We start from the raw sequence: 14,727 nt of genomic DNA, 5'->3' as shown, positions 1-14,727 counted from the left end.
AAACACACACACACACAGTTTGTAAAACTACTACGGCTAAAGCCCTGGGAGGAGAGGGAGCACGCACGCAGGAGAGCGAGAGAGAGAGAGAATGTTCCGGTCCAGATCAAGCCCTGAGCCTCCTTCATGATCATGGATCTAAATGAAATGTGTGCGTGTGTGTGTGTGTTTGCGTCCACTGTACATGTATGAGGACGTGTTAACATCAAATTGTGACGTTGTTGTGATGAGTGCAAGGGAACTGGACTCTCTGATAGTTTGGCACAAGCGTGCCGTGTTGGGGTGTGTGACACATGTGTGCAAACATAACTGGGTCCGAATGCAGGGCTACTTGGAATTTGTCTTGTGTCCCTCGCCCCCCCTCCCCCCCCAACCACCAAAATTTCTCCACCTTTGTAAATGTACATTCATCCATCGTGGGGGCGAAACACGGCGCTGGGCCACACACCAACCGATCCTGAGGCGTTGCCGATGGTCCGCTGTACTCTCGCCTCTTTGGCGTGCTCAAAATAAACAGCAGTACAAGTACTGGAGGACGCTGTACCACACGTAGCCGGAGGCAAAAGCAAGGGACTGGATAATACACAGCCACACAGGGTCAAGAGTCATGTCCCGGGAAACTGCCTCCTTCTGGCCCTTCAGTGGAGGAAAGGCTCCTGTCGGGAGAAAGATGAATGAAAACTAGTGAGCAGTTTGGCCTTTAAAGGAAACAAAAGGCATATTTTCTCATTTATTAACAACGGGGGGGGGCACACGATTTAATGATACAATATCAGAGATATATGGGGGGGGGGTCACGGACAGGGAGACCCATCCAAACCCATCCTGGCAGGTGCTGTGAAAACTGACCTGTGTCATAGAAGTGTGCCAGCAGCTCCTCTTTCTCCACAAACCTCTGGTACAGCCAGTCGGTCAAGGGCTCCGTCTCCACCGGAACCTCTTTTATAGGGTACACCCTGAAACACAGACACAGAGGTTATTACTGAGGCCCTACTCGCCAGAAACTGCCTGCGATGATCGGTCTGAGGCAGCAGCCCCAACTCAGGGTGTCAGGCCTGGTGCCCCTCTCACAGCTTGAGTCTAGCACAGCAGCTTGTGTGTGTCAGTTCTAGCCTAAACCCCTCTAGGACTTTATTAGCTGGAAGGCTCATCAGAATGTCGCATGCAGACAGGATCACAGGGTTAGCCATCCTGTAAGAGACTCCACGAGACTCAAAGGGCTTTTTGGGAAAGCAGCGACCGGAGAAATTGGGATCTTGGAAATGTAGGTTCTGTCTGACTTTTAATAGGTAATACAAAAATTAAAACGGCATGTGGCTGTGTTTGAGTTTAACAAACATGGGGGTGTCTGGGTGGCGTGGCAGTCTATTCCATTGCCTACCAACATGGGGATCGCCAGTTCGAATCCATGTGTTACCTCTGGCTTGGTCAGGCGTCCCTACAGACATGATTGGCCGTATATGCGGGTGGGAAGCCGGACGTGGGTATGTGTCCTGGTCGCTGCACTAGCGCCTCCTCTAGTCGGTTGGGGCGCATGTTCAGCTGAGAGGGAACTAGGGGGAATAGTGTGGTCCTCCCACACGCTACGTCCCCCTGGTGAAACTCCTCACTGTCAGGTGAAAAGAAGCGGCTGGCGACTCCACGTGTATCGGAGGAGGCATGTGGTAGTCTGCAGCCCTCCCTGGATTGGCAGAGGAGGTGGAGCAGCGACCGGGACGGCTCGGAAGAGTTGCGTAATAGGCTGAGTACAATTGGGGAGAAAAGGGGGGGGGGTCTATGTAAAATAAAAATAAAAATTTTTTGAATTTATAAATAACACCAGAAAAGGATATTCCCCAAAACGTTTTGCATTCTGAGAAGTGAAAACACTTAATATGTCAAGCTAAACCTCACTAATGCTTCATATTCCAAACTGCTCTGAGTGCACACGGACCCCTGGAACTTAAAGTGCCGTGAAAGAGAAGTTGTTCTATGACTTCACGCCGGGTATCACATGTACAACCATAAAATGTTCGAAGGCAAGAAAGAGGACATGCTTTTAAGACCCATCTGCTTTCTTTGGCTTTCCAATCTACTTGATCATTTTTACTGTGATTCTGTGGTATTCGTGTCCCTCACTATTTTTAACAGGGTTTTTTTCTACTTCAGGCTGGTATTGTGTTCTCTATTGGCTACTCCTGTATTTAGACCGCTGTGAAGCACTTTGGTATGCAAAGGTGCTGTATAAACAGTTTACATTTAGCCTTGTTAAACCAATGAACTATGTGTTAATTCATAAAAACGTCCCCCGGCCCTGCTCCACTTTATAAATATGACAACGTGAAGCAGCTGGCAGGGAGAAACGGTATCCAAAGGATAAATGAAAAGTATTTTGGCAAGGAAAAACGGCTATCTATAGCAACGTCACCAACACAACTTCCAGCTGGCTGACTTGATTTGCACCTTTTGACTCGTCAACAGTGAAGCACAATGTGTGAAAATGGAAAGCTTGATGTACTGGATGACATTGTGGAAACTGTGGATGCTTTGTGAGGGTCATTCTGTAAGGGTGTAACTGCAGCTCCTCCCTCGGCCAGCAGGTGTCCTCAGTGAGCTGCCCTCGCAGAGAGCCAGCTCCCAATCACCTTCAAAGAGGTTATAGTCGCCTCACACACGCGCACGCGCGCGCGAATGGGGGGGACGACGACCCGTGTCCACAGTAAAATTACAGCCGAGTCTAGCGGGAATGTTTCATAAGAGGAAGCAGCAAGTAATTAAGGAATGATGGTGAAGATGATCAATTTCTCCACACCAAACAGCTGATTGGGGAGAGCATTCTTCATCAAGTTTAGTGCAGCAGGAGCTTGGCACTTCATTTTGTGCGCCTCAGGCTCCGGTACCGGTATGAGCACACTGTGGTGACATAACGTACGTTTGTGGAATATCTAGGGCTGTGCCTCTGGATCAGAGAAGGCCCCCGGGTACAAAGGACACATGTGACATTGCAGACACATCTTGGTCGTTGGACTGAAGTATTACAGCCTCTTTGACCTGATCATGGAGAGGTAATGTTTGTTTGTCCCTGACAAGAGCTCAAAGGGGCAAGAGCGGATGAGTCATCCAGCCTTCGAGAGAGAAAAGACCACACGGCAATAGACCCAACATCACATCTCTTACACAAACACACACACACACGTGTAATGCCTGATAGTATTACATGTAAATAATGTGCGCGTGCCACAGTGCATCAAGTCTGGTAATTAGATATTGTAGGCAGTGAGGTAGAGACAGTCAAAGGTGTGGAAGAGTCCTCTGCGGCTTGTCTAACCAGATATGCCCGCCTTTATGGAGGACGTGGCACTATACTGCCAAACTTATCTCTTTTTATGTTTTTACTCATGGCCAAAACTGGGGCTAAGCTGGTGTGGCCACCTGATAGGAAGATTAGTAGCCCAAGTGCCCCACCCTGTTGGGCTCCTCTTGCAGTGTCCGCAGCTATCAGGTGTCCTCCATGTCACCAGTTTTCAACAGCCCAACTGGCACTGGCACAGCTACACACTCAGTGTAAGTGGAGGATAAAAAAAACCCACCTTACAAAAACCACTAATACATGGACAGGAAACGACAAATTAGATACAAGTAGGACCTCTACTCGCAGCCTGGTTGACGACAGAAATTTTACTTCGTAATTATTTTGTGGCGGTAGTGGTGTGGGGTAGTTTTCAGTTTTGGTTCTGCATCCGGGAAGCATAGCGGTCTATTCCGTTGCCTACCAACATAGGGATCGCCGGTTCGAATCCCAGTGTTACCCCCAGCTTGGTCAGGCGTCTCTACAGACACAATTGACCGTGTCTGTGGGTGGGAAGCCGGATGTGGGTATGTGTCCTGGTCGCTGCACTAGCGCCTCTTCTGGTCGGTCGGGGCACCTGTTCAGGGGGGAGGGGGAACTGGGGGGAATAGCGTGATCCTCCCATGCCCTACGTCCCCCTGGTGAAACTCCTCAGTCAGGTGAAAAGAAGCGGCTGGCGACTCCACATGTATCAGAGGAGACGTGGTAGTCTGCAGCCCTCCCCGGATCGGCAGAGGGGGTGGAGCAGTGACCGGGATGGCTCGGGTAGAGTCGCAAGAGTTGGGTAATTGGCCAAGTACATTCATTCATCTTCAGCCGCTTCTCCGGGGTCGGGTCACGGAGGCAGCAAGCTATGTAGGGCACTCCAGACATCCCTCTCCCCCAGCAACGTCCCCCAGCTCCTTCTGGGGGACCCCAAGGCACTCTCAGGCCAGATACAATTCGTGAGGGAAAAAAAAAAGGGGGGGGGTTTGGTTCTACATTTGCCCACCATTCAGGAGCCAGTTTGGGATTTGGCAGCAGCTGCAAGAGCAAAATTCTCTCTAATTTAATTCTCTCCTTATGATGTGGGGAGGAAAAAATCCCTAGGTAATGACCTTAAATTTCTCTGTGCTTTTTAAGGTGACGTTCGAGTGAATTGCGCTGTTTCCTAAATGTCATGTGGTCACATTCTTGCTCTGATGTAATGCTGATGCACACATGAATGTAGAAGACGCACCGGAGAGGGGAGGCAAGACAAGACCTCACACCTGCTCCAGTGCAGCATGTCTATCACAGGTCCTCTTTGGCGTACTTGAAAACGGATAGCCCTGTAATCCTAGTGAGTGAAACGGGAGGCTGGTGTACTCCACTTATAAGGAGGTTTGGGCGTTTAGGCGTTAAGTAACAGGCGGCTGACGCTGTGTTTTCCGCCAGCTGAAATATTCATGCAGGCGTCAGAGTCCTGGGTGTCCAGAGCGGTTTTCCAGAGAGAAGCCTGAAGGTATCTGAGGTTGGAGGAGCTAAGCCCGATTCTGGTCAAATGGAGAGAAACGACGACGCTCCTCTAACAACGCTCACTACTCATGGAAATAAACACAATGGCTACACGACACAGTAACTAGTGGCTTATAAAAACCTATCAGCCACTTACACTCTCTAGCCAGCCAAGTCGGATACAAGAGGAGCCCCAAATGAATGGCTGGTCACCGGTCAGAGTGACTGCACACTAGCCAGGTACCAGCAAAAATCCCCCATCATGTGGCTTGTGGCCCACATTAAACGACCGGGATTTCACTCCTACCTAAAACGACCATGGGTGGTCAAAATGACCGCCGGTTTTTAAACTCTATATTCTGTCAAGATAAACACCCAGTTGAGATATTAATGAATTACATATGACAGTATGTCTGTTAAGAAACGACTGACACCAAAATTAATATTTTAACAACTATAATACTATTTTTAAAAGAATTTAAACTTAAGAGAGACATGGTCGAACTTGAATAGCAAAACTGAAAACGTGAAAATATCACCTGAAAAACAAAACGGAAAACACATGTTGCTAATGTAACAAACGTAACAAGGCCTATAAAACGTGGAATGTAAAAAAAAGAACTGAAAATAACAATTGAAACAGTCCCAAACAACGACCGAAACTTCAAAACTGCTAAAACGACATGGGCGGTCATAGTTTTTAAACTCTATATTCTGTCAAGATAAATAACCAATTGATATATTAATGCATTATATATGTTAGTATGTCCGTTTAGAAACTAACTGACACCAAAATCAAAATTTGAACAACTATGATACTATTTTTCAAACAATTTAAAAAGGCTGCTGTCCAACGCCTGTAAATACTGCAACGCATCGGTGGTAGTCATGGTGCGTCTGTAACGACATACTATGTACCCAGACATGTTGGCAATAATCAAAACTCATATTTAGACTGCTTCCCTGCACCGGAGAACGCTGGTGAGTTTCTAGGACAGAGCAATGAACTTCGTGAAGGAAATGATGCGACCAACACATCATAAATAGTGACATGACGCACACGATCATGCGCAAATTACGAGCCATCATTTTGACCGCTCATGGCCATTTTTGGTAGATCTTATAACTTTTTTTTGTGTGCAGTTGGTCTAAAACTCGTTTTAATGCAAATATATGCAATTTTAGGATAATTCTGGGGGCGGCAGGTCTGTACCCCCCCCCAACAAAGTTATGAAATTTTGAAAATCCAAAACGGTCGTCTCCCTCCTACGAACATACCGAGTCTCTTCTGCATTAAGACCCCTCACAACAACACTGCTGTGTTACTGGCCTCTGGGTTGATTGTGTTAACTGCTCGCTAGCTGTAGTGCAAGGGTGTTGCAATGACAAGGGGCGCAGATGCCAGTGCATGTGACCGGCTATTTACAGGACAGGTGCACTGTTCATAAGTTCACCCTTTACCAACCATTCTTCACCGGCTGCAGGCAGCAGGGGCTGTTTTATTTTGGCTCAAAAATAATAATAATAATAATAAAAAATAAATAAAATCAGTGGACTTTCAGGAACCAGTGACTCAGAGTTCACTGTGGTGTGCACGGTTAAAAATACCGTGCCAAGCTATAACGGTGTGCCGCGCATTTTGTCTACAGTGCCAAATGACGGCACTATGTGAAACATTGCACTACAGTGTCAATATTGTGCTGAGTGGAAGAAACCGAGTACGGCGGTGTTTGTGTTTGTTGTGCTGAGCCGTGCCGCGACATCTAACTGTGTACTGTGGTGGAGCTGAGGGGACCAATGGTGACGTGCTGGCAAGGGGCCACGGCAGCGTGCTCATTTCCACTCTAACCCACTTGGCAGTGGGCTGCCTACTAACCTGACACCCTGCTGCACAGACAGACAGCTGGAAAAGGCTTGCACTTTTTTCTGTCAATAACCTTCAACATCAGCCTTGTACAGAGCATTGACTTGCAGGAATACAGGACTATGTGACCCAGACCTTTGGACAACGGCCTAACAGCCGCGGCCATTCATCTTAGTTTGCTTGTGACTCAGCAGGCAGGAGTGTTTGTCTGGATAATCAAGAGCATTAAGCGTTGTTTGTAATACAAATTTATTCCATCCTTGGAGAAGGAAAAAAAAAGGTCTGATGGAGCAAAGATCAAAGACAGGATATTTTTTTCTTTTTTTTCCATAACAGGTAGGTTGTACTCTGTGTGGAGTTTGCATGTTCTCCCCGTGTCTGCTTGGGTTTCCTCCGGATGCTCCGGTTTCCTCCCACAGTCCAAAGACATGTAGGTCAGGTGAATCAGCCGTACTAAATTGTCCCTAAAGTTTCAGCCCTGTGATGGACTGGCGGCCTGTACAGGGTGTCGCCCCACCTGCCGCCCAATGACTGCTGGGATAGGCTCCAGCATCCCGCGACCCCGATTGGGATAAGCGGCTTGGATAATGGATGGATGGATGGAAACAGGTAGGGCTACATCTGTATTCACCACAAGGAAGACAAACATGGATAAGATGGGAGGAAACCAGCACCATCGGTTCCAAACTGATCCTTCATATTTTTGATGCTCGCATGTTTTGACCGTTCTGCATTCTGCCCACCATGTAGTTCCCTTGAACTTCATACACTTCATGTCCCCTCCCCAACTGGACGGGGAAATTAAAAACAGACTTCCCATTGTGGCTGGAGAGTCTCATAGCAAGTAAATAATGTGGTGTAACTCGGTTGTTAATCATGCTCAATCTTTGGCAAAACAGTGAGGAAAAACAACTGAGATTGGGACGCTTGTACACATGTAAAATGTCTCGCAGGGGTGGGTGATGGGGCTAAAATCTTCTATCATGGTATATGTAATTTTACATCGCGGTAATGATATATATCACGATATTAATTTTGCACGATATAGTATTGATTTGTCAAAATGACATGATTATTGTGGGATACTGCAGCTGAAAGCACCGGAAAACTTCTCAAATAAATCCACGCTTTCAGATGCATTTTCTCGCAACAGAAACATAAAAGAAAGGCAAGTAAGTAAATGTTCACAGGTGAGGGATTACCTATCCATCCATCCGTCCATTATCCAAACCGCTTATCCTACTCAGGGTCACAGGGATGCTGGAGCCTATTCCAGCAGTCATTGGGCGGCAGGCGGGGAGACGCCTATTACCTATCTCAAACATATTTAAAATCTCTGCAAGTTGATTTTCACACTATACTGAAATAAATGGAGACCAACAGCTACCTGAAATGGAAGAAAAACATAAAATAAAATAAAAAAATTCTAAAACACTACAGTATGCTTTGGAAAACAGTTGGGAGTAATGTTAAGTACAGACGTGCTCAAATTTGTTGGTACCCCTCCATAAATAATGCATAATGCACAATTTTCTCTGAAACACCTTCAAACGGTGTTTGCCGTGTTTGTCTGTGTCTGTCTTGCACTGTTTGGTGAAGCCACAGCCCTCATTTCATTTTTTAACATGTGCCTGCACATTGGTTTTAATGACAATAAAAATGAACTGAATTGAATTGAATTGAAACTGACAATAAAAGTAATTGGGCATCCACCATTGTTTATTCCTTATTTCATTGAAATCAGAATTTGCTTCTTTTTTTTTTTTATTCAACATAATATTGTAAATAATAAATGAAAATGCGGTATCTCGGGGTCTTGTTCACGAGTCAGGGTAGGATGGAGCAGGAGATTGACAGGCGGATTGGTGCAGCATTAACAGTAATTCACACGTACTGGACCGTTGTGGTGAAGAGGGAGCTGAGCGGGAAGGCAAAGCTCTCAATTTACCAGTCAATCTTTGTTCCAACCCTCACCTATGGTCACGAGCTTTGGGTAGTGACTGAAAGGGTGAGATCGCGGATACAAGCGGCTGAAACGAGTTTTCCTCTGTAGGGTGTCTGAGCTCAGCCTTAGAGATAGGGTGAGGAGCTTGTACATCCAGAGGGAGCTCGGAGTAGAGCCACCGCTCCTTTGTGTCGAAAGGAGCCAGTTGAGATGGTTCGGCCATCTGATTAGGATGCCTCCTGGGTGCCTTCCTTTGGAGGTTTTCCGGGCATGTCCAACTGGGAGGAGACCCCAGGGTAGACCCGAACTCACTGGAGGGACTACATGTCCAATCTGGTCTGGGAATGCCTTGGGATCCCCCAAGAGGAGGTGGAGGGTGTTGTGTGGGAGAGGGATGTCTCTAGTCTCTCGGGACGTCTGAGTGCCCTACTCAGCTTGCTGTCACTGCGACCCAACCCCAGAGAAGCGGCTGATGATGCAATGAGATGAGATTAGATGAAAAATGGCATGGACAAAAATGATGGGACCCTATACTGTTGCACAACCTTTAGAGGTAATCACTGCAAAATGTTTTCTGTAGCTCTCGGTGAGACTTCTGCACCTGTTAACAGGTATTTTGGGCCCACTCTTCCTCAACAAACTGCTCCAACTGTCTCAGGTTTGATGGATGCTTGCTCCAGACTGCTCTTTCCATAGATGCTCAATAGGATCCAGATCAGGAGTCCTAGAAGGCCACTTCAGAAGAGTCCAATGTTTTGTTCTTATCCATTCTTGGGTGCTCTTTGCCATGTGTTTTGGGTCACTATCCTGTTGGGAGGATCCATGACCTGCGACTGAGACCGAGCTTTCTGACACTGGGCAGTACGTTTGGCTCCAGAATGCCTTGATAGTCTTGGGATTTCAATGTTCCCTGCCCAGATTCAAGGCACTCTGAGCCAGGTACAGCAAAGCAGCCCCAAAACATAACCGAGCCTCCTCCATATTTCACTGTAGGTATGGTGTTCTTTTCTTTGAAAGCTTAATTTTTTTCCATCGGTGAACATCGGGCTGATGCGACTTGCCAAAAAGCTCCAGTTGTGATGACTGCTGGGATAGGCTCCAGCATCCCTGCGACCCTGAGAGCAGGATAAGTGGTTTGGATAATGGATGGAATGGAGGGCATTCTCTCAGAAGGATTGTGGCCCGTCAATATGAATTTTAGCAAATTCCAGTCTAGCTTTTTCATGTTTTTCGTTCAAAAGTACAGTCCTCCTGGGTCTTCTTCCACGGAGTCCAATTTCACTCAAAAAGTGACGGCTGGTGAGATCAGAAACTGACGTGCCTTCACCTTGGAGTTCAGCTTGTATCTCTTTGGCAGCTATTCTTGGTTCTTTTTCTACCATTCGCACGATCCTTCTGTTCAATTTGGGGTCGATTTTCCTCTTGTGGCCGTGCCCAGGGAAGATGACTACAGGTCCACGGACCTTAAACGTCTTAATAATATTTACAACTGTTGTCACAGGAACATCAAGCTCCTTGGAGATGGTCTTGTAGCCTTTACCTTTACCATGCTTGTCTATTATTTTCTTTCTAATCTCCTCAGACAACTCCCTCCTCTGCTTTATCTGCTTATCTGCTCCATGTTTGGTGTGGTGCACACAATGATACCAAACAGCACAGTGACTACTTTTACCCATTTAAATAGACAAGGTTAGTCTGGAATATCACAATAATCCAATTAGTTATTATCTTTTCTAAGAGGTACCAATGAACGTGTTCAGGCCATTGTAGAACATCTTTGTAGAATAAGCAATAATTCATCTCTTTTCATAGCTTCTTTGCTTTATTCTATGACATACCAAAGGCATGCGAGTATACATGACAAAAGCTTTTAATTTCATCACTTTTCAGGAGGAATGAATCATTATTTCAATGAGCTGTAAGGGCACCAACAAATGTGAGCACGTCTGTATATGCCATTTGTAGTGAATAGGTGAAAACATGCAGAAACACCAGTATGGTCCTTTAAGGGAATGGCAAAGCAAAGTATGGACCACAACTATGTTGTGTTACAGCTGTTGTCACCAACTACCCCAGCTCAGGGTATTGTGTAATACCAACAAGTCCCACTCATCCCAAAATACACCGAGCATCCGTCATGTTGCAGTCTTTGGACTTTGTGCTCCAAGTTCAACCCATCGAGCATGTACTCAAGAGCAAGAGTTCGTACTTGGGGTATTTGGTATTGAGAAATGGCCTATACTAAATGGAAAGGCTACCAGGGCACAAAAGGTATAGCCAAATCTCTACCGGTGGACACATTTCTACCGCTGCATGGTATACATATCATGTGATGTCTCATAAGATTGTTGCTGAGATTTGCAGACAGACACTCTGGCTGGGGGAAATATGTTTGTTACCCGCCCTGCTCCCCACCGCTCGCTGGTTAAGATAAGGGTCCTCATCTGTGTGTTATGGCTCTCCACGCCCCTCGACTACTGCCTTTGTCATGGCAACCCTTCCACTTTGTTCTCTCTCTCTCTCTCTCTCTCTCTCTCTCTCTCTCTCTCTCTCTCTCTCTCTCTCTCTCTCTCTCTCTCTCTCTCTCTCTCTCTCTCTCTCTCTCTCACACACACACACACACACCATGTAGACTAATAGTCACTTGTATGAGCAAAACTAAGCACATAAAAGAAAGCAGCCTAAAACAATGAACTTAGTGCTCATATTTCAATCAAAATTAGAATGAAAGAACATAAGTGAGCAGAAATATGCACAGCTGTTGTCTTATTTGAGTTGCTTGCGAGAGTGAACTTTTAGTGGCGTTTTCCTTCTCTCATTTCACTAATGAGGTCAACGGGTTTGGCCGAGTGAACCAAACAATCCCACAATCCATGCAATGCTTATGTTTGAAGAGCTCCTGCTTGCAGATTGCTGAGAAGCCCTTAACTACAATCACAGAGATGTTCAGGGATGGTTAGAGTCTGCCTGCTAATTGCTCCATTTAGTCTTTAATCTGCTTCCTCGCTGGCTCAGAGCCATGCGTTCTAGGAAATGGTTGAGCATACAATACTTGACAGGGAGAAGAAGAAGAGGGGGAAAAAAACGATTTCCATTTGAACTAATGAGGTCTGACCAGTGGAACAGTTGGATAAAATGCATAGCAATGTCCTCATTCTATGCCCATAAAGAATATTTCACTCAAAAACCTTCTTTGGGGGGCATCTAGGTAGCGTAGCGGTCTATTCCATTGCCTACCAACATGGGGGATCGCCGGTTCGAATCCCCGTGTTACCTCCGGCTTGGTCGTCGGGCATCTCTACAAAAACAATTGGCCGTGTCTGCGGGTGGGAAGCCAGACACCAGTATGTGTCCTGATTGCTGCACTAGCGCCTCTTCTGGTCGGTCGGGGCGCCTGTTTGGGGGGAAGGGGAACTGGGGGGGGGGATAGTGTGATCCTCCCATGTGCTACGTCCCCCTGGCGAAACTCCTCAGTCAGGTGAAAAGAAGCGGCTGGCGACTCCACATGTATCGCAGGAGGCATGTGGTAGTGTGCAGCCCTCCCCAGATCGGCAGAGGGGGTGGAGCAGTGACCGGGACAGCTCAGAGAGCGGGGTGACTGGCCAGGTACAATTGGGAATTTAAAAAAAGAAAAAGAAAAAAAAACCTGTTGGATGACTTTCCCCCGGTGTTCAGAGAAACAGGGACTCCAACCCCCGGTCTGCACAACACACATTTTATTTCATCGTCCGTCTCTCACAACAGAAAACCGTTCTATCAATGCTGCTGTCTAACCAACGGTGACACTGTCATTCTATGCTTCAGTCCATTTTTCTGTACAGAATTACACACAGTGTTTATTCCCGATAGACAGGCTTTCGACACAATGATGGATGATCTTTACATTTTCCATTCCTTCTTATCGCAAGAAGACCAGGCCTTGCCAAGTTAACAGCTGGACCACAGTGAGTGCAAAGCAGTTGTGCGCCAGTGTTGAGGGTGTTTATTATAGTCGAGAAAAACATGTAGGCTTTGTTGGCCAAGTTGTACTACGACGAAAGAGCCGAACAAAAAGGCAAAGCCATTTTGTGTTCAGGCAGTTTAAGACACAAGTAATTCATTTGCAGCGACAGAGGCCTTGCGTCATCTTACGGTTGAACCTTGTTTTCTAAAACAATGTGCTGTCTGTGGACCTGCAATATTTGGGCTGTTCAAAGACCCCAAAGGCTGCAAAGCTATCAAGTCAAGTCAATTTTATTTGCATAGCCAACTGCATCAACTAGTGGTCCAGTATGGTTATGGGGGTCAATGACGACGCTTGTAGAGCGAATCTGTCAAACTGTCTTACTATGTAAACTGTGAGTGAACTTGAGCACTAAAGGGCTTACAACTTCTTTACCGTCATTATGCAGGAACGGCAGTATTGACTGCTTGCTGTGTTTTGCAGACATAAGTCTAATCCAACCTATATATTGGGCATACAGTTGCCAATATTTTTCGTATAGTAGAGCTGCACGATATTGGAAAAACCTCACATTGTGATATTCTTTTTCTCTACGATATAGCGTTTTTTTTCCAAAACCGTCAATGGTGTTATAAGTGCTCAACTAATGAGGAGCGGAATATCAACACATCACTGAGTCCATGGTGGTCTCATAATGTGTATATATATACATATATATATATATATATATATATATATATATATATATATATATATTGTCCTGTGATGGTCTGGTGGCCTGTCCAGGGTGTCTCCCCGCCTGCCGCCCAGTGACCGCTGGGATAGGCTCCAGCATCCCCGTGACCCCAATTGAGATAAGTGGCTTGGACAATGGATGGATGGATATACTGTGATATGAAAACTATACAGTAATTTTCACCAGACTACTTGAGTGGCTCCATTTGGAAAGAATGAATCATTCTAGAATGATTGGGGTGATTTTGTTGGGGAGTTGTTGGGAAATTGTGAAAAGTAAGCGGGGCCTTTTTTCGCCATCCGTACGGGAAGAGGAGGAGATGGAGCCAGACAAGGCGGCGCGACGGCCGAGAACATCGATGCGTGGACCGGCTCTGACGTCATCCGAATCTGCACGTATGCATCATCCATCCACCCGCCACCCACCTGAACGAATTATTTTCTCCCGCACCCGATCACAAACTGCCATTATTTCTCAGTGGGATATATATAAGCGTGCTGATATGGTAACCTATCACACCATGTGTGAGGTATTTTTGCGGCTGTCATATACAGCGCCTCGCAGCTGTTGCACATGACATACTCAGCACTTGACTCATCATGGTTAAGGATTTCACTAAATCGCTCCCACACAGGACCTTTCTGCCATTTATTTATTTATTTATTTGCTGTTTTTTTTTCCTCTCGGATTCTTTTTTTTTGTTTTTTTTGTTGCTTCCATTGCTGCTTAAGACGAATGGATGCTGCAATTGGCGCAATGAGTCTAGGCGGCTAATTTGTACCTGACAAAAAATGAAGCTTAAAATATGTTCACATTTTAGAGAAGGTAATTAATATTTTCCTCGTTAATCATGTATTATTTCACCCACCTGCAACCCATCCATCCATCCATCCATCTACCCATTATCTGAACCGCTTATCCTGCTCTCAGGGTCGCGGGAATGCTGGAGCCTATCCCAGCAGTCATAGGGTGGCAGGCGGGGAGACACCCTGGACAGGCACAGGCACACACACACACACACACACATTCATACCTAGGGACAATTTAGTACGGCCAATTCACCTGACCTACATGTCTTTGGACTGTGGGAAGAAACCGGAGCCCCCGGAGGAAACCCATGCAGACACAGGGAGAACATGCAAACGCCACACAGAAGACAACCCACCAAGATTGGACTACCCTGGGGCTTGAACCCAGGACCTTCTTGCTGTGAGGTGACCGCACTAACCACTGTGCCACCATGCCGCCACCCGCAACCCCTTCACTGTTCATCAGACTGACTCGGCCCGCCTGATCTGTGGTGCTGCGGATAAAACTGTGATCCGCGCGTCAGTAGCCAAGAAGCAGATGAACACATCGATGTGTCATTTAGAGAGAAATTGGAGTAAATTATGTTATATGAGACAGACTTCTCTTGTAGATTATTCATTGAAAA

The 14,727-nt window shown here is 46.3% G+C and overlaps 1 protein-coding gene across 1 annotated transcript in view; it reads right to left on the bottom strand.

Annotated features, from left to right (window-relative positions):
- Nucleotides 1-436: 436 nt before the first annotated feature.
- Nucleotides 437-14,727, bottom strand: part of lpgat1 (lysophosphatidylglycerol acyltransferase 1) — a 63,060-nt gene continuing 48,769 nt past the window's right edge. The window contains exons 7-8 of the mRNA XM_056295026.1: nt 850-956; nt 437-656 (exon numbers count right to left, since the gene is read on the bottom strand). Of these exons, the coding sequence (XP_056151001.1) occupies nt 505-656; nt 850-956 (259 nt within the window). The 3' untranslated portion in view covers nt 437-504. The remainder of the gene's footprint in view (nt 657-849; nt 957-14,727) is intronic.

Source organism: Lampris incognitus, chromosome 15 (genome assembly GCF_029633865.1).
Source record: "Lampris incognitus isolate fLamInc1 chromosome 15, fLamInc1.hap2, whole genome shotgun sequence".
Taxonomy (NCBI): Eukaryota; Metazoa; Chordata; class Actinopteri; order Lampriformes; family Lampridae; genus Lampris; species Lampris incognitus.
This window is presented reverse-complemented; position numbering and strand designations above follow the sequence as displayed.